This window comes from Passer domesticus, chromosome 26 (assembly GCF_036417665.1).
Source record: "Passer domesticus isolate bPasDom1 chromosome 26, bPasDom1.hap1, whole genome shotgun sequence".
Classification (NCBI taxonomy): Eukaryota; Metazoa; Chordata; class Aves; order Passeriformes; family Passeridae; genus Passer; species Passer domesticus.
Genome location: NC_087499.1, coordinates 725,551 through 741,737, shown reverse-complemented (window position 1 = coordinate 741,737; position 16,187 = coordinate 725,551). Strand labels below are relative to the sequence as shown.

The window sequence follows — 16,187 nt, the reverse complement described above, 5'->3', positions numbered from 1 at the left end:
AGGGGTTTGATATAGGAGAAAACTCCTCAGAGAAATGACAACACTTTCTTTTTTGCTGCAGCTCCTTGGAGCAGAAGGGCAGAAAACCGGTGAGAAATGAAATCTTGTGTTTAGACAGAGTACCTAGGTAAATTGTGGAATTTGGTGTTAACTTACATAATTATTCCTTTGTGACTAATGAGTACTACTCGAAGTGTGACTGAATATGGGGGAGAAGAATACTCATTATATTTATAGTCCCTCTCCCCTCGGGATCTCTAATTAGGGCCATCTACATTATAAATAAAAATAAGGAAAACAATAGCCTCCCAGGCTATTAAGTACATGCCAGGCTCACCCTTCTCTGAGATATTTGGTCCCTGAGTATAGAAAGAAGTGCCCTGAAATGTATTTTAAAACCCTTAAAATGCTGAGGAAGGCAGAGCTTCCTTCCAGTGAACCCCTTAAAATGAGGAAGCGCCGAAATTTTCCTTGGAGCGACGTTCCATGCCCAGGTGCAGCCAGGTGCTCCCCCAGCCTTGTGAGATGCTCCAAGCATCCTTCCCTGAGAGATTCCCCCTGGGAATCGTCCCTTGTCCTTCCCCTGCTCAGGTGTGCCCAGGTAACCCCCCTAGCTGGCCCCAGCAGCGCCCGCACTGCTCACACCGGGGCTCAGCGCGCGGCTTGGGGCTGTTATAAATGAGAAGCTTGACTAGGCCAAGCAGCAATCAATTTATTAATTAATTTGGTAAACTGTGAGCAACACAGCGCTGGGTACAGCGGGGGAAACTTTCCCTCCAACTGCACGCCGATAGTTGGGGCTTACAGATATTTATAGGGGTACTCATAAGCTTTCTCAGCAGTTTCTCTTCCCAATTTTTATGTCACAATTCTATACGCTATTGTGATTTAATTTTTCTCAGGGTGTATCTCAGAAAGGAGAATCCCCAGATGGTGAGGGGGTCCAGCTTCTGAAAGAGGAAAGAAGTCTCCCAGCTGGTGAGGTCCAGATTCCAGATGGGTCCTCCTTTTAATTGCAAATCTCATAAGAGTGATGTCCAGCTTCCCTTGGTGGAAACCATCAATCCTTTATATTCATCTTCCTTTCTCAAGCTGCTTTTCAATATTTCATTAAGGCGTCGAGATAAGCATCTCTCCTTTTTATATATTCTAAAGCTATAGTTTCAAAGATCCTTACTGCAAGCAATATTCTAAAATTATACTTCAAAAGGTTATTATTGCAAAACTCTTTAAGGCTTAGCTAGAAGCAGAAAGTTCCTGTCAAACAGCAACATCCTTAAAGCTTTAAGTCGAATGCTCCTAAACCAACTTAAGACTTATAAAGGTTAACTGTAAACAAAGGATAGGTTCCAAGGCCTTTTTCCATGCTTTATTTCCTCAGTTATTTATTAGAATTGTCTTTATAGCTGTCCCACGGTCAGTTTCCACACATATCACAATCACAGATACACACGTTGCCTGTATGCACCTGACACGAAACACAGCTTTGTGTTTCACAGGGCGGGCGTGGGGGGCAAACGGCAGAGTTTTACTCCCGAGGAAAAGCGGCGGAGTTTTATTCCGCGGAGCAAAGAGCACGCGGCCGCCATCTTCCCTCCCCGCCGCGCTGCCGTAAAGCACCGCCCCAACCGCGCCGCGCGCGCCGCGCCGCCGTAAAGCGCGGCGGAAGATGGCGGCCGTGACGGTGTGGGAGCCGCGGGCCGCGCCGGGCCCCGCCGGGCCGCACCGGGAATGGACGGCGGAGCCCGTCAGCACCGGCGTGAGTGGGGCGGGAGGAGCCGCCCGGAGGGCTGCGGGCTCGTGCTGAGCCTGTCCTGGACCCGGAGGAGCCGGCGCGGCGGGGAGAGGGCGGGCTGTGGGGCGGAGGGTCTCCGGGGCGCCGCTGAGGGTGGAGCTGGGGCTGAGGGGAGCGGAGCTCCCTGGAGAGTGCGGGAAGGGAAATATGGGCCGGAGGGACCCCCCTGGAGAGGGGTGCCTGCGGGGAGGGGGAGAGCGGCTGTGCGGCCGGGAGTTCTTTGGAAAGGCGTGGGGCTGGGTGTGCTGTGGGAGGGGGTTTCTGCGGGGCAGCGAGTCTCAGCTCAGCCCTTCCCTCCCCCCAGACCACCATCATGGCCGTGGAGTTCGACGGAGGCGTCGTCATAGGGGCTGACTCCCGAACCACCACCGGGTGAGCGCCGAGGGCCGTGAGGTCATCGGTGACGTCACGGGGGTCTGGGACCGCGTCATGGTATTGTCACTCTTGTCGGGGTGTCACTGTGGTGCCACTGGGAGGCCACCCCCAGAAGCTGTGGGCAGGGTCCCAGGTGTCAGTGGCACACCTTGCCTTGTCCCACAGGCATTTTCCATCACCAAAACCATCCAAAAATCCTTTATTTGTGTGGAGTAATTCCCATTGTGAAGGGCATTTTCCATCACCAAAACCATCCAAGAATCCTTTATTTATGTGGAATGATTCCCTCTGCCACAGGCATTTTCCATCACCAGAACCATCAAAAAATCCTTTATTTATGTGGAATAATTCCCACAAAAATATTCTCAGGTTAAAGTTTGTCCTCTTGGTCCCAATCTTTGGATTTCTCTCCACATATCCCAAATTTTATTGGCCAAATCCTTTTCCCTCTTTTAGGGGGAGTTTTCAATCCTACAGAACCCAGCCTGTTGATAAAAATTGGATTTAAATCCTGTGTTAAAACCACCCAATCCAAAGGGCTTCCTGCATCCTTCTAAGTCATTAAAGCCTTGATTCATCAGTAAAATACGGGACACTTCCCACACTATTTTTATTACAGTCTCAGCTCCATTCTGTGTAACAATTCTTCCCGGATCTTTGAACAAAACCTGAATTCTTTTAGCTGATTCCATCCCGGTAATCCTGTAAATCATTTCCCAGCATTCCCCAGGGGTTATCCCCGGCTTCCAGGGATTTCCTCTCATTCCTTTTTGCTCCTACCACACAAAATCCCACATTTCTAAATCCCCGTGCCTGCAAAACCTGGTGCTTTCAGCCCAGAGAAATTCTGGCATCTTTTTGGGACCCACAGCTGCTTTGCAGGGCATCCCCAGCACCTCCAGCTGCTGCGGCATTGTCACCTCAGGGTTTGTTACACCTCTGGCAGTGTCACCTTGTGTCACCTTGGTGTTTGTTACACCTCTGGCAATGTCACCTCGGGGGGGGTTGTTACACCTGTGGCAGTGTCACCTCAGGGGTTTGTTACTCCTGTTGCAGTGTCACCTGGGGTTTGTTACTCCTGTTGCACTGTCAGCACCTCTTGCAGTGTCACCTCGGGTTTGTTACACCTGTTGCAGTGTCACCGCCTGTTGCAGTGTCACCTCAGGAGTTTGTCACAGTAGCCCCACGCTGCTGGCGCACCCCGGTGCCACCTCCAGCTGGTTGCTCCTGTTGCAGTGTCACCCTGGGGTTTGTTACTCCTGTTGCAGTGTCATCCTGGGCTTTGTTACTCCTGTTGCAGTGTCACCTGGGGTTTGTTACTCCTGTTGCACTGTCAGCACCTCTTGCAGTGTCACCTCAGGGGTTTGTTACTCCTGTTGCAGTGTCACCGCCTGTTGCAGTGTCACCTCAGGAGTTTGTCACAGTAGCCCCACGCTGCTGCTATACCCTGGTGCCACCTCCAGCTGGTTATTCCTGTTGCAGTGTCACCTCAGGGGTTTGTTACTGCTGTTGCAGTGGCAGCACCTCTTGCAGTGTCACCTCAGGGGTTTGTTACACCTGTTGCAGTGTCACCGCCTGTTGCAGTGTCACCTCGGGGGTTTGTTACACCTGTTGCAGTGTCACCCTGGGGTTTGTCACAGTAGCCCCACGCTGCTGGGGTACCCTGGTGCCACCTCCAGCTGGTTGCTCCTGTTGCAATGTCACCCTGGGGTTTGTTACTCCCGTTGCAGTGTCACTGCCTGTTGCAGTGTCACCTCGGGGGTTTGTTACACCTGTTGCAGTGTCACCCTGGGGTTTGTCACAGTAGCCCCACGCTGCTGGCGCACCCTGGTGCCACCTCCAGCTGGTTGCTCCTGTTGCAATGTCACCCTGGGGTTTGTTACTCCTGTTGCAGTGTCACCGCCTGTTGCAGCGTCACCTCGGGGGTTTGTCACAGTAGCCCCACGCTGCTGCTATACCCTGGTGCCACCCCACGGTGACACAGCCTCCGTGTCCCTCAGGGCCTACATCGCCAACCGTGTGACAGACAAACTGACGCCTGTCCACGACCGCATCTTCTGCTGCCGCTCGGGCTCGGCGGCCGACACGCAGGCGGTGGCCGACGCCGTGGCCTACCAGCTGGCCTTCCACAGGTACTTGCCGTGGGCGTGGGGCAGGGCAGGGCTGGCGGGGCTGTGGCAGTGAGCCCCAGCCCCACGCCCGGCCCTGCCCCGCAGTGTGGAGCTGGAGGAGCCGCCGCGGGTGCGCACAGCCGCGCGCCTCTTCCAGCAGAGCTGCTACCGCTACCGCGAGGAGCTCAGCGCCGGCATCATCGTGGCCGGCTGGGACCCGCGCCGGGGGGGACAGGTGGGCTCCCTCCGCTTGTCTTCTGCCCCAGCACGTCCCTGTAGTGCCCTGGAGTATTCCCTTCTGCCCTGCAGCATTCCCCTTTCTGCCCCCTGGAGTGTTCATTCCCCTTTCTGCCTGGAGTGTCATCTTTCTGCCCCCTGGAGTGTCCTTTTTCTCCACCCTGGAGTGTCCCCCTTTCTACCCTGCAGCATTCCCCTTTCTGCCCTGGTGTGTCCTTTTTCTGCCCCAAAATATTCCCCTTTCTGCTCTAGAGTGTCCTTTTTCTGCCCTGCAGCCATTCCCCTTTCTGCCCTGGCGTGTTCGTTCCCCTTTCTGCCCTGGAGTGTCCTTTTTCTCCACCCTGGAGTGTCCCCCTTTCTTTTCCTTACAGCCCCCCCCACTTTCTGCCCCATAACCCCATCTTTTCCCTACAGCCTCCCCCTTTCTGCCCCATAACCCTGTTTTCCCTACAGCCTCCCCCTTTCTGCCCCATAACCCCATCTTTTCCTTACAGCCCCCCCCCCTTTCTGCCCCACAGCCCCTTCCCTTGCCCCACAGCACCCTACAGCCCCCCCTCTGCCCCCCAGGTGTACGTGGTGCCCATGGGGGGGCTCCTCCTGCGCCAGCCCTTCGCTGTGGGGGGCTCAGGCAGCTCCTACATCTACGGATTCCTGGATGCCACCTTCCAGCCTGGGATGAGCCGCTCCCAGTGCCAGGAATTCGTCGCCCGTGGTGGGTTTGGGGCATATTGGAGAATTTGGGAGGGGGGAAAGGGTCCTGAGAGGGGGCTTGGGAGATAATTTGGGGGGCACAGAGGAGTTTGGCTGGCATTGAGGGGTTTGGGCCTGTCCTGGGAGGGGATTTGGTGAACACAGAGGGGGTTTGGGGGGACCCTGGAAGGGGATTCTGGGGTGCAGAGGAGTTTGGGCGGCACTGAGGGGTTCTGGAGTGGTTTGGGGGCTCACGAGTGGTTTGGGGTTCCTGACGTGTGCTCCCCCAGCTCTGGCCCTGGCGATGGTGCGGGACGGCTCCAGCGGGGGTGTCATCAGGCTGGCAGCCATCACGGAGGAGGGGGTGGAACGGACAGTCCTGGCTGGCTCTGACCTGCCCTGGGGTGATGGTGGCCCCCCTGTCTGAGGGAGAGCCCCCCCAGGACTCCCCCACTTTGGCGGGGGAGACAATGAACAGCTCTGCTGGATGTCCCTGGGCTCTGCCTTTTGGAGTCCCCTGCTGTCACCCTGTCCCCGAGGGGGCAAGGCCACAGCCACGGGGGTGACAGTGACAGAGCCAGCCCCCGGTGTGACAGACATAAAGCACCTCCCCAACGTCTGTGGGTTTTGCTTTAATTACATGATCACGATCCATGATTCGTTAACGAAGCGCAGGGTGGAGGGTGCTGGGGGAAGGGAGTTGGGCGGGGGGAATTTTGGGGGGCTCCTGCCCCACACTGTGACCTTGATATCAGCTGGTAACAAAACCCCCAGAGGGGTGGGATGGGAGCACAGGGGGAGGGCACCCTACAGTCTCCACAGGGACAAGGCATCACCTGGTGTCCCCGTGGGAGGGATCCAGCACCCCTGCATCAGGTCCAGGGCCCCTTCACACGGCCCCAGGGATCCCTGCAGCCCCGAGGAGTGGGTCATGCAGCCCTACAGGGCCCAAGACCCGTCCATAGGACCCCAGGACCACTTCATAGCCTTGATGGGGGTAGTCAGGCACTCCTACAGAGCCAGCCCCTGGTGGTGTTGGGGGGGTCAGGCACCCCCACAGCACCTGAGGGAGCAGTCAGACACCCCCAAAGCCCCTTCAGTGGGGGTCCAAGGGGCCCTGCAGAGCCCACGGGATGGGGTCAGATCCCCCCGACCCCCCCTGGGGGTGTCAGGCACTGAGGAAGAGCCGCTGGTACCACTTGTTCATCTGCTCGAGGAAGATGAAGGTGAGCACGGTGTGGGGGCCCAGGCGGGCGTAGTAGGGGGTGAAGCCCTTCCAGAGGCTGAAGAAGCCCTCGTAGCGCACCACCTTGAGCAGCACGTCCTGCAGGAGGGGCAGCAGGGCGTCAGGGGGCCCCCCAAATAATGAGAAACCTCCCAAAAACCCAGGGATGCCCTTCCATGGGATAGAAATCTGCCTTGAAGTAACAGGGACACTGAAAACGATGGGGAATCCTCCCAAAACGATGAGAAACCTTCCAAAAATGATGGAGAATCCTCCCAAAATTATAAGAAACCTTCCAAAAATGTCAGGGATCCCCTCCCCAAAATAATGGGGAAGCCTCCCAAAATACCAAGGGAGCTCCCCAAAATTATGGGCAACTCCTCAAAATGATCTGAATTTCTCCCCCCACCTCCATAGCCAGGCAACACCCCCAAAATGGCATGAAACCCCCCTGCCAGTCGCAAGGGAAGTCACAAAATGCCAGAGGAGCCCCCCCAAATTGCAGGGGTCTCCTCCCAGAGCCCCTCGCTCACCAGCCCGTTGCGGTACTCGGGTTTCCCATCTATTGTCCTCATGTTCTGGATCCTGCCGGGGAGAACTCGGGGGTTAAACAGGAGGTTTTGTGGGGTGACCACGTGTCCCACCTGAAGGGGAGCAGGGGGTCCCCCCCCCAAAAAAAGGAACTCACCGGGTCTTGACGATGTCGACGGGCATGGAGGCGGCCGTGGTCACCAGCCCGCTGATCATGCTGGCGCAGAAGTGGCACAGGATGTCATCACGGAAATGCCCTGGGGGCGCCCCAAAACATCAAAGGGGAACCAGGGGAGAGGGTGCGCGGGGATTTAGGGTTCCCCCGCGGGATTTAGGGTTCCCCCACCCGCCCTGAACTCACCGGAGTCGAGCAGGAATTGTTTGGATTGGGAGTAGGAGGCGAGCTGGGCAGCGTTGACCACCACGGCACGGGCCATGGTGGGGATGCAGCCCTGGGGGGAAACGGGGTGGGTGGGTGGGTGCTGTGTGCCCCCAGACCCTGGCACAGCCCCCCTGCATCCCCACTGCCCCCACGGACCCTGCTGTGCCCCCTCAAACAGTGGGGACACAGCCCTGGGGGGAAACGGGGTGGGTGGGTGGGTGCTGTGTGCCCCCAGACCCTGGCACAGCCCCCCTGCATCCCCACTGCCCCCACGGACCCTGCTGTGCCCCCTCAAACAGTGGGGACACGGCGCTGGGGTGGGAGGTGACACTTTGGGGACACAGCACTGGGGTGGGAGATGGCATTTTAGGGGACACAGCACTGGGGTGGAAGAGGGCATTTTGGGGGGCACGGCACTGGGGTGGAAGATGGCATTTCAGGGGACACACTACTAGGGTGGGAGATGGCACTTTGGGGACACAGCACTGGGGTGGGAGATGGCATTTTTGGGGGCACAGCTCCCCCCCAGAGCACAAGCACACCCCAGCCCCCCTGGGGGGGCAGCAGGGGGGTCACGGGAGCATCCTGGGGTCCCAGAGCCCCCACGTACCCTCCAGAGCGTGAGCACCCCCTCCTCCCTGGCCATCCTCACGAGGGCATCGAACACGTTGTGATACCCGCGGCGCTCGCCGGGGGGTAGCCTGGGATTCGGGGCAAAAAAAGGGCATTTTGGTCAAAACAAGCAGGCTGGGGAGGCGGATGGGGGCACAGGTGTGTTCTGGAGGGCTGGGGGCTCACCTGCCATCAGCTGTCATGCGGATGAGGGCCACCTCAGCCGGGGTCCCCACGAAGGCCCCCGCAGCCCCTGCTGTCATGCCCATGGCTGCCTTGGCCAGGAAGGGCGGGGGGGTCCCGTCAGCCCCCCCAAAACGCTCCAGGAGCACGCTGTAGATGCCCAGGCGGGTGGTGGTGTAGGTGGCCTGGCGCAGGAGCCCCGCTGACAGCCTGGAGGGACACAACGGGGACGGGAGCAATCCCAAAAATGGGGGGCAGGAAAGAGCTCAAGCCTGGCAGCTTTTGGGGTACAGGGGGCAGGCAGGTTTGGGGGGTCCCGGGGGGGCCCGTACCCCGTGTAGATGCCCCTGAGCCCCTCGTGGCGCAGGATGGAGCCCAGGGCGTGCAGCGACGTCCGGTACTCGCGGCCCTTGGCGCCGGCCCCGCTCAGCTGCATGCGGTTCTTCACCAGGTCCAGGGGCTGCACGAACACTGTAGCCCCCATCCTGAAAGGAAACGGGGTCGGGGGGGCGATCCCCCAAAATTACAGCCCACCCCCCCCCCCAAAAATCCACCCAGCCTCGGAAGGAGCTTCGGGGATTTATGGGGAGGGGGCACAGGGGAGCGGGATGGGGTTTTGGGAGGAGGATTTGGAGTTGATTTTGGAGTTGGACTGGTTATGATGGGAGGGTTGGGGGGGTCTTTGAGGGGGCACTTAAAGGGATTTATGGGGAGGGGGCACAGGGAGGACTGGATGGGGTTTTGGGAGGAGGATTTTGAGTTGATTTTGGAGGAGGATTGGTTGTGATGGGAGGGTTGGGGGGTCTGAAGGGGCTTTGGGGGGCACTGGAAGGGTTTTGGGGGAGGCTGTGGGGGGTAGCCATGGGGACCGAGGGAAGTTAAGGGTTTTGGGCGGGTCTGAGGTTAGGACGGGCACCGGGGGCGGTTTAGAAGGGTGCGGGAGGGGCATTCTCGGTTCGGGATCGCGGTATCCCGGTTTTGGCGGAGGAGCGGGAGACGGTGGGGGGGGGGCTCTCACCCTGCCAAGCCGCCGAAGAGAAACTTGACGGATTTCGGGGAGGTCTTGGGCCTCTCGGCCGCCGGTACCGCCGCCATCACGGCCGGGCCCGGGTCCCGGGGTCGCGGGGGGGGGGCGCGGGCTCCGGTACCGGCGGCGCCCCAAGGTGACTCGGGGGGGGCGCGGCGCCAGTGCGCCTGCGCGGGGCGCCTGCGCGGCGCCAGGGCGGGGGGGGCCCTCGCAGGGGGAGCGCGGCTGGGCGGGAAGCACCGCCCCCTGGGCGTGGCCTGGGAGGCGTGTTCCGTCCGCGCGCCTCCCATTGGTGGAGCGCGTTTAGGCGGGAAGGGGAGTCCTCCGCTACGCGAGGGGATTGGTCGGGGCGGAGGCTGGGGCGAGGTAGCCCCGCCCCTGTCTCGCGATAGTTCGCCATCTCGGGGGTCTGAGGGGAGCCGGCGGCGGCGGCGGCGGCGGCGGAGGAGGAGGAGGGAGGGGGCGGAGGCCGGCGCCTCACGGAGCCGGTGCCGCCGCTGCTCGGCGCCCTGGGGCGGTGCCTGTCCCGTGCTCCTCCAGGCGGTGAGTGCTGGGGGGAGGTACTGGGAGTAATTTGGGACACTGGAGGGCGCTGTCAGGTGCTGGAAGGCTCTGAGGCGGTGCGGGGAAGCGCTTGGTACGCAGGGGGTCACTGGGAGGCGCTTTGGGGTCACTGGGGGGCACTTGGAGGTGCTCTGGGGTCACTGAGAGGTATTTTAGGGTCACTGGGGGCACTTTGCATGCACTGGAGGTCGCTGGGAGGCCCTTTGGGTGCACTGAGGGGCACTTGGAGGCGCTTTAGGGTCACTGGGAGGTGCTTTGGAGTCACTGGGAGGCACTTTGAGCACACTGGGGGGCACTTTGGGGTCACTGAGAGGTGCTTTGAGCACACTGGGGGGCACTTGGAGGCGCTTTAGGGTCCCTGGGAGGCACTTTAGGGTCACTGGGGGCACTTTGCGTGCACTGGAGGTTGCTGGGAGGCGCTTTGGGGTCACTGGGAGGCACTTTGGGGTCCCTGGGGGGCACTTTGGGGTCACTGGGGGCACTTTGGGTGCACTGAGGGGCACTTGGAGGTGTTTTGGGGTCCCTGGGGGGCAGTGAAGGATGCCTGGCTCTACAGGGGCAATCTTGCGGGGTCATTCGCAGCCCCCCTGCTCAAACCAGCACATCCCGCTGAGCTCCAGCGCTGGCTCCAACTGGGAGTCACTGGTGAGGCGCTGCACCCTCCGCTCCCCAGCACTTCCATTCCCCTACCCTCCCAGTTTGGGGCCCCCCCTGAGGTGCTGGGGACAGGGGTGACACCGGTGCAGGTGTCGCACCAGGACACGGAGCGGGGGCAGCAGCGCTGTCCCGCAGGACAGGGGGGTCCCTTCACGGCAGGGGCCCCAACACCTGGGTCCGTCCGTGCTGGGTGAGGGCACAGGGGCAAGGACGCTGCCACCAGTGCACCCCAATTTCTGCCGTGGGGCAGCCGCGGGCCCTTCCCCCCTTCCGTGAGGCACGGGGGGGTGAGGGGGGCAGGAAGCGCCGCAGCCGCCACATTGTCCTTATAAGGACTCGGCAGCACCGGGGCTGCTTCCTGCAGCCCGTCCCGCTGCACAGCTGCTGCTGCACCCGCAGCACCTTCCCACATCGCTGTCTGTGCCCTCCCTCACCCCGCAGCACCCCCATCTCCCTGTGCCCCACATCGCTGTCTCTGCCCTTCCTCACCCCACAGCACCCCGATTTCCTTCTGCCCCACATCAACCCACTCCAGCACCTTCCCACATCGCCACCTCTGCCCTCCCTCACCCCGCAGCACCCCCATTTCCGTGTGCCCCACATCACCGTCTCTGCCCTTCCTCACCCCACAGCACCTTCCCACATCGCCACCTCTGCCCTTCCTCACCCCACAACACCCCGATTTCCTTCTGCCCCACATCACCCCATCCCAGCACCTCCCACATCCCCACCTCTACCGTGCACCGCCTTCTTCACCCCACATCTCCCCCATTTCCGTGCCGCACATCACCCCCAATCTCCCTCTGCCCCACATCAACCCACCCCAGCACCTCCCAGTCTCCCCCTCTGCCCCTGAACACCCGGAGCCCTGCCCCACAACCTGCCAGAAGAGTTCCTGCCCCCCGATTCCCCGCAGCCCCTCCTGTTCTCCCCTCCTTTCCCCCCAATAAAGCCTCTGCCCCCCAACTTTGCCTCCTGAGCATCCGAGGGTGGGGGTGGGCAGCGTGGGGCGTGTGCTGAGGCGTCACCCCCGCCCCGAAGTGGACTTTGTCCCCTCGGGGCACGGCAGCACCCTTGGACCCGGTCCCCGCCCTGGGCGGAGGACAGAGCCGCGCCCCGGTCCCCGAGAGCCCTGAGCCACAGCGACTTCCCCACGAGGGCACTTTATTGCTGCCGGCAGCGGGGACTGGGGGCGGGCAGGGGGGCGGGGGACGGGGGTCCTGCTGGTCCCTGGCGGCTCCTGCTGGTCCCTGGGGGTCCGGGGGTGGCCCCCAGCCCCGCTCAGTACTGGCTGCGCCGCAGGTGGTTGGCCATCTCGTAGCATTTCTTGTTGACGCAGCCGCCGTGGACGCCCTCCTTGCCCATGGCCAGCACGATGGCTGCAGGGACAGGGACAAGGTGGGGGGGTCATCCCCAAAGCCCCCCAAAACCTCCAGACAGGCGGGGGGGTCAAGGGGCACAAGGGCAGGAAAAGCAGGAGCTGGGGTGAAGGGATGCCGGGAGTTAACGGGAAGCAGGTCAGGGGTGACACAGGTGACAGGGCAGGTGACGTGGCCAAGGACACAGGGTGGCACTGGGGAAAGGGGGGGTACCTGGGGAGTGACACTGTGATGCCCTAAGTGTCACTTGTGTGGAGGCTGGGGGTCATGGGGGGTGACAGGGACTGGGCAGGGGGTGACACGGGGTGACAGGGAGGTGGGCAGGGGGTGATGGGGGTGGGAAGGGGGTGGCAGGGAGTGAAAGGGACTGGGCAGGAGGTGACACGGGGTGACAGGGAGGTGGGCAGGGGGTGATGGGGGTGGGAAGGGGGTGGCAGGGAGTGAAAGGGACTGGGCAGGAGGTGACAGGTGGGGAGGGGGTGACACAGGGTGACAGGGAGGTGGGCAGGGGGTGACACAGGGTGACAGGAGCTGGGCAGGAGGTGACACGGGGTGACAGGGACTAGGCAAGGGGTGACATGGGGTGACAGGGAGGTGGGGGACAGTGACATGGGGTGACAGGAACTGGGCAGGGGGCCACAGGGAGGTGGGCAGGGGGTGACAGGGAGGTGAGGTGGCAGTGACACGGGGCCACAGGGGGAGGTTCCCCGCTGGTGATTTCCAAGCTGGGGGCTCACAGGGGCCAGGAGGGCAGGGGGGCACGAGGCAGGGGCGGCGGGGGGCAGCCCCCCGCCAAGGTGGGGAGGGGTCCCTCACTCTTGTTGGTGATGGCAGCCGTGATGTTGAAGGTGGGCGCTCCCGCGGCGCCCTTGGTGCGCAGGTCCATGCTGTGCTCGCCCTCCACCAGCAGCGAGTCGCGGATGACGGAGCAGCGCAGCCCCCCCAGCGTCAGCCCCTGCACCAGCAGCGGGCCCCGCTCGGGGCCCACCAGCGCCGCCACCTCCGCGGGCTGCGGGGGAACACGGCTGAGCCCCCGAGCCCACCCGAGGGGGGCGCGGCAGGCCGGGGACCCCCCGAGCCCGCCCCAGGGGGACACGGCTGCCCCCAGCCCACCCCCACCACAGCCTGTCCCTTCCGCAGGGTGGGGACACCCCAAAGACCCCCACCCATGGAGCACTAAAACCAAAGCCTGCCCCCCCCCCCCCGAGTGTCCTGGGCTTGGGGCCCCCCCCCCGGGACTCAACTCCCGCTCCATGACCATAAATGGACCCCGGTGTCCCGGGACCCCCGTGACTCCCGACAGGGACCCCACCCCGCTGCCCGACCCCCGAGGGGTCCCCACAGGAGCACCCCAGAACCCAGGGATCCTCACGACCCCCCCCCCAAATTAGGACCCTCCAGGGTTAACCCCTCCAGCAGCTGCCTGGGGCGGGGGGAACAGCTCAGGAGCCCCCAAACCGGGAACCCCCTCAAGCAAAGCGCCCCCCACATTTCACCCAGACACCCCCAACTCCCGGGGATCCTCGGGAGACCCCCCCCCAATTCGGGGGACCCCCGGAACTCCCCCGTGACCCCCGAGAGGAACCAGAGCCCCCCTTTCCCACCACGGGCTTCCCCAAACTTCTCCCCCTTCCTCCCCCCACAATTTCCGTGGGGGGGAAGTGGGGATGGGGGGGGAAGGGAGGGGGGTGCGCGCGCGCCGCCCCTCCCCCACAGGAAGCCCCGGCCGCCCCTCCTCCACCGGGAAGTGGCCGCGCATTCCGCGCATTTTTAGAGGGTTTTTTAAAGTGGGGAGGGGTTCCTCCACACACACACACACACCCCTCCCCACCTCCACGAGACCCCCGCCGTGCAATAACGGGGACGGGGCGCGGGGAGCGGAGCACGTGTTCGCCCATCCCCCCCTTCCCCGCCCGCCTGCGATCCCCCCAAAAACGCCCCAAGCGGGGTTAAAGCGGGGGCTGCCTCCCCGCCGGACGCCCCCCTTTGCCTGCAGGGCCCCCCCCAGCCCCGGCCCTCCCCCGGTACCGGCTCCCGCCCCTCCCGCCCGCCCGCCCCGCCGCGCTCCACGCTGGCGCTTTTGCGTTTTTCTCCCTTTTTTGTCCTTCCCGCAGCCCGTCGCGGGAGGGGTGGGGGGGTCAGCCCCGCCCTCCGCGCGCTTGGGCGGGAAACGCCTCAGCGCGGCGCCCCCCCCCGGCCCGGCCGCGCCCGGCCGCTCACCGTGATATTGGCGAAGGTCTTGCCCGGGGCGGCGGCCCACACGGCGGGGGTGTCTCGGTAGCCCACGATGGCGGCATCCTGGCAGGTGCCGTCCGCCAGCAGCGTCTCCACGTAGGGCGCCCACCCGCTCATGGCGGCGGCGGCGGGCGGGCGGGGCGCGGGGGCGCGGCCTTCCGCGGGGGGCGGGGTTTCGCCGGGGGAAGGGGGCGGGCTTTTCCCGTTCGGCGCCTGCGCGGTGCGGCGCGGGCGCGGCGGCGGCGGAGGAGCGGCGGCGGCGCCGCGCGGCGGTTTTCATAGGGGACGGCAGGGGGCGGGGCTGGGGGCGGGGCTTGGGGTGGGGAAGTGGGCGTGGCGCGGGGCGGGGCTTGGGTGGCGGGAGCGGCGGTTTTTGGGGGGGTTTTGTTATCGCGACCCCTCCCTCGCTGTCGCGACATGCCCCGCCCCCCCGCCGTGCTCCGTCACCGCTGCCGCCGCCGCCAGCGCTGCCCTCGCTGCGCCCGGCAGCCCAAACCCTTCCTGTGCCGACTATCGCGACATATCGAGGCTCGAGCACCCCCTCCGCATCCAGCATCGCGACCCCGCTTCCCTTACTGGGACCCTCCCCAAAACCGCGACCCCCGCCCCTTACTGCGCCCCCCCCTTCCCCGTTATTCCGCCTCCCCCCCGCTATCGCGACACCCCCAGCTCGGGGTGAGTCTGGGGGCGCAGGACCCCCCCCCGCCCCTCCCCCCGCTTTGAGTCAGACCCCGGCGGGACTTTCCGGGGGGAGGGGGGAGGGGCGGCGGTTTCACTTCCTGCCCGGGGTGGGGGAGGGGCTCGGCGGTTGAGGACTTGGAGGGGGGGGGGGAGCGGAGAATTCGGGATCATCCCCCCCCCTCGAGGGGCGCCGAGGGTGTCAGGACCCCCAAAACTGGGTTGGGGGTGGGGGTCGAGGCCTCCTGGGGGTGCCCCCACCCCCCCCCCATAAAAGCAGCGGCCCCGCCCCCCCCCCCGGGCGAGAACTTCCCCGGGAAGTGGTCAAAGCCACCGCCCCTCCCCCACGCTGTGGGGCCCGTGGGGCCGAGCTCCCCCTCCCCCACCCCCGGTGCTCCTTAGGGGCTGAACTCCCCCCCCCAAAAGAACTTTTGCACCCCTAAAATCGTCTCCCCCCCCCACCCCTCCCCTTCTGGCTGCCGCTGCTCCCCCCAGGGTCGGGGGTCGTGTTTGAGGAGGGGGCTACGAACAGCCCCGGGGTGGGGGGGACATTTGGGGACCGTCCCCAAGTGCCACCAGCCCCGTGGCCCCGCCCCCTTTGTCCCGAATGTGACCACCCGGGGGGGGGAGGGGCGGAGGGATGGGGGAGGGGAGGGGGAGGGTCCCAGCAGAGCCCGAGCCCCCCCTGAGCCCCTCCGGCTGTCCCGGGTATTTGGGATGGGGGTCCGGGCTGACCGAGGGTCCCCCATGGGATGGGGAGGGGGATGGGACCGGTTTTGGGGTCACTTCACGGATTTGTGGCAATTGGAGAAGTGGGGGAGGGGTGGGAAAGGGCAGAATGGGGGGGGGGGGAGGGGGGCACCGGGGTCCCTCTGCCCGCGGTGGGAGAGCAGTTTGGGGGGGGGGGGTGGTCGTGGGGTCCCTGTTTGGGGTGCCTGTGGGGGATCAGGAGGGGTTTGGGGCCGGGACACCCCAGGTTTGGCTCATTTTGGGGGGGTTCAGGGAGATTTGGGGATTCTGGGGGGGGGGGGTTCAGGGGGATTTGGGGATTCTGGGGGGGTTCAGGGGGATTTGGGGATTCTGGGGGGGATTCAGGGAATTTGGCGAATCTGGGGGTTTCAGGCCCAGCTCTCTGTCTGTGTTCCCAGCGCTGAAGCTTCTGGAAGCTCCACTGGGAATGTTGGGGACCCAGCCACGAGTTCTGTCACAAGGGCAAAGACAAATTGGGCTCCAAATCCCCCCCTGGACCCCCCACTGGGGGACAGCTCCATCCAGGGCAGCACTGGGATGGAACTGGGACGGACTGGGAGCAGGAGAGTGACATGGAGCAAGACCAGTGCAAGGCACTGGGATGAACTGGGGATAACTGGGGGCACCGGGAGGCAGCTGGGGCTGTGCCCGGGGCGCAGGGTGGTCCCCATCCCTCTCCCACCCCAGGGCACTGGGCCACACCAGCGTGTTTCCCCACGGCGCTGTCAGCTCAGGGCCCCTCTGGATCCTGAGAAT

The 16,187-nt window shown here is 63.5% G+C and overlaps 3 protein-coding genes across 3 annotated transcripts; 1 reads left to right on the top strand and 2 right to left on the bottom strand.

The window, feature by feature from the left end:
• The first annotated feature begins 1,602 nt into the window (after positions 1 to 1,602).
• LOC135286349 (proteasome subunit beta type-6-like) lies at positions 1,603 to 5,827 on the top strand. Its single transcript, XM_064399478.1, has 6 exons — positions 1,603 to 1,759; positions 2,100 to 2,167; positions 4,171 to 4,302; positions 4,387 to 4,516; positions 5,086 to 5,230; positions 5,499 to 5,827. The coding sequence occupies exons 1-6, from the start codon at positions 1,670 to 1,672 to the stop codon at positions 5,633 to 5,635; spliced, it is 702 nt and encodes a 233-aa protein (XP_064255548.1). The 5' UTR covers positions 1,603 to 1,669; the 3' UTR covers positions 5,636 to 5,827.
• On the bottom strand, positions 5,825 to 9,334 carry LOC135286347 (mitochondrial 2-oxoglutarate/malate carrier protein). Its single transcript, XM_064399477.1, has 8 exons — positions 9,160 to 9,334; positions 8,474 to 8,626; positions 8,145 to 8,351; positions 7,957 to 8,047; positions 7,326 to 7,416; positions 7,122 to 7,221; positions 6,967 to 7,018; positions 5,825 to 6,532 (listed from the first exon to the last, which is right to left on the bottom strand). The coding sequence occupies exons 1-8, from the start codon at positions 9,234 to 9,236 to the stop codon at positions 6,377 to 6,379; spliced, it is 927 nt and encodes a 308-aa protein (XP_064255547.1). The 5' UTR covers positions 9,237 to 9,334; the 3' UTR covers positions 5,825 to 6,376.
• Positions 9,335 to 11,536: 2,202 nt separating this feature from the next.
• LOC135286360 (profilin-1-like) lies at positions 11,537 to 14,195 on the bottom strand. The gene is made up of 3 exons (XM_064399489.1): positions 13,989 to 14,195; positions 12,585 to 12,777; positions 11,537 to 11,768 (listed from the first exon to the last, which is right to left on the bottom strand). Exons 1-3 carry the CDS (start codon positions 14,118 to 14,120, stop codon positions 11,671 to 11,673), a joined length of 423 nt encoding a protein of 140 aa, XP_064255559.1. The 5' UTR covers positions 14,121 to 14,195; the 3' UTR covers positions 11,537 to 11,670.
• Between the last annotated feature and the right edge of the window lie 1,992 nt (positions 14,196 to 16,187).

Coding starts and splice junctions, on each gene's coding strand:
- LOC135286349 (XM_064399478.1), top strand. CDS start 1,670: ATGGCGGCCGTGACGGTGTGGGAGCCGCGGGCCGCGCCGGGCCCCGCC. Junction 1,760..2,099: donor CGGAGCCCGTCAGCACCGGC/GTGAGTGGGGCG, acceptor CCCTCCCCCCAG/ACCACCATCATGGCCGTGGA. Junction 5,231..5,498: donor CCAGGAATTCGTCGCCCGTG/GTGGGTTTGGGG, acceptor GTGCTCCCCCAG/CTCTGGCCCTGGCGATGGTG.
- LOC135286347 (XM_064399477.1), bottom strand. CDS start 9,236: ATGGCGGCGGTACCGGCGGCCGAGAGGCCCAAGACCTCCCCGAAATCC. Junction 8,627..9,159: donor CTCTTCGGCGGCTTGGCAGG/GTGAGAGCCCCC, acceptor GTTTCCTTTCAG/GATGGGGGCTACAGTGTTCG. Junction 8,352..8,473: donor CTCAGGGGCATCTACACGGG/GTACGGGCCCCC, acceptor GTGTCCCTCCAG/GCTGTCAGCGGGGCTCCTGC.
- LOC135286360 (XM_064399489.1), bottom strand. CDS start 14,120: ATGAGCGGGTGGGCGCCCTACGTGGAGACGCTGCTGGCGGACGGCACC. Junction 12,778..13,988: donor AGACCTTCGCCAATATCACG/GTGAGCGGCCGG, acceptor GTTCCCCCGCAG/CCCGCGGAGGTGGCGGCGCT. Junction 11,769..12,584: donor GGCTGCCATCACCAACAAGA/GTGAGGGACCCC, acceptor CTGTCCCTGCAG/CCATCGTGCTGGCCATGGGC.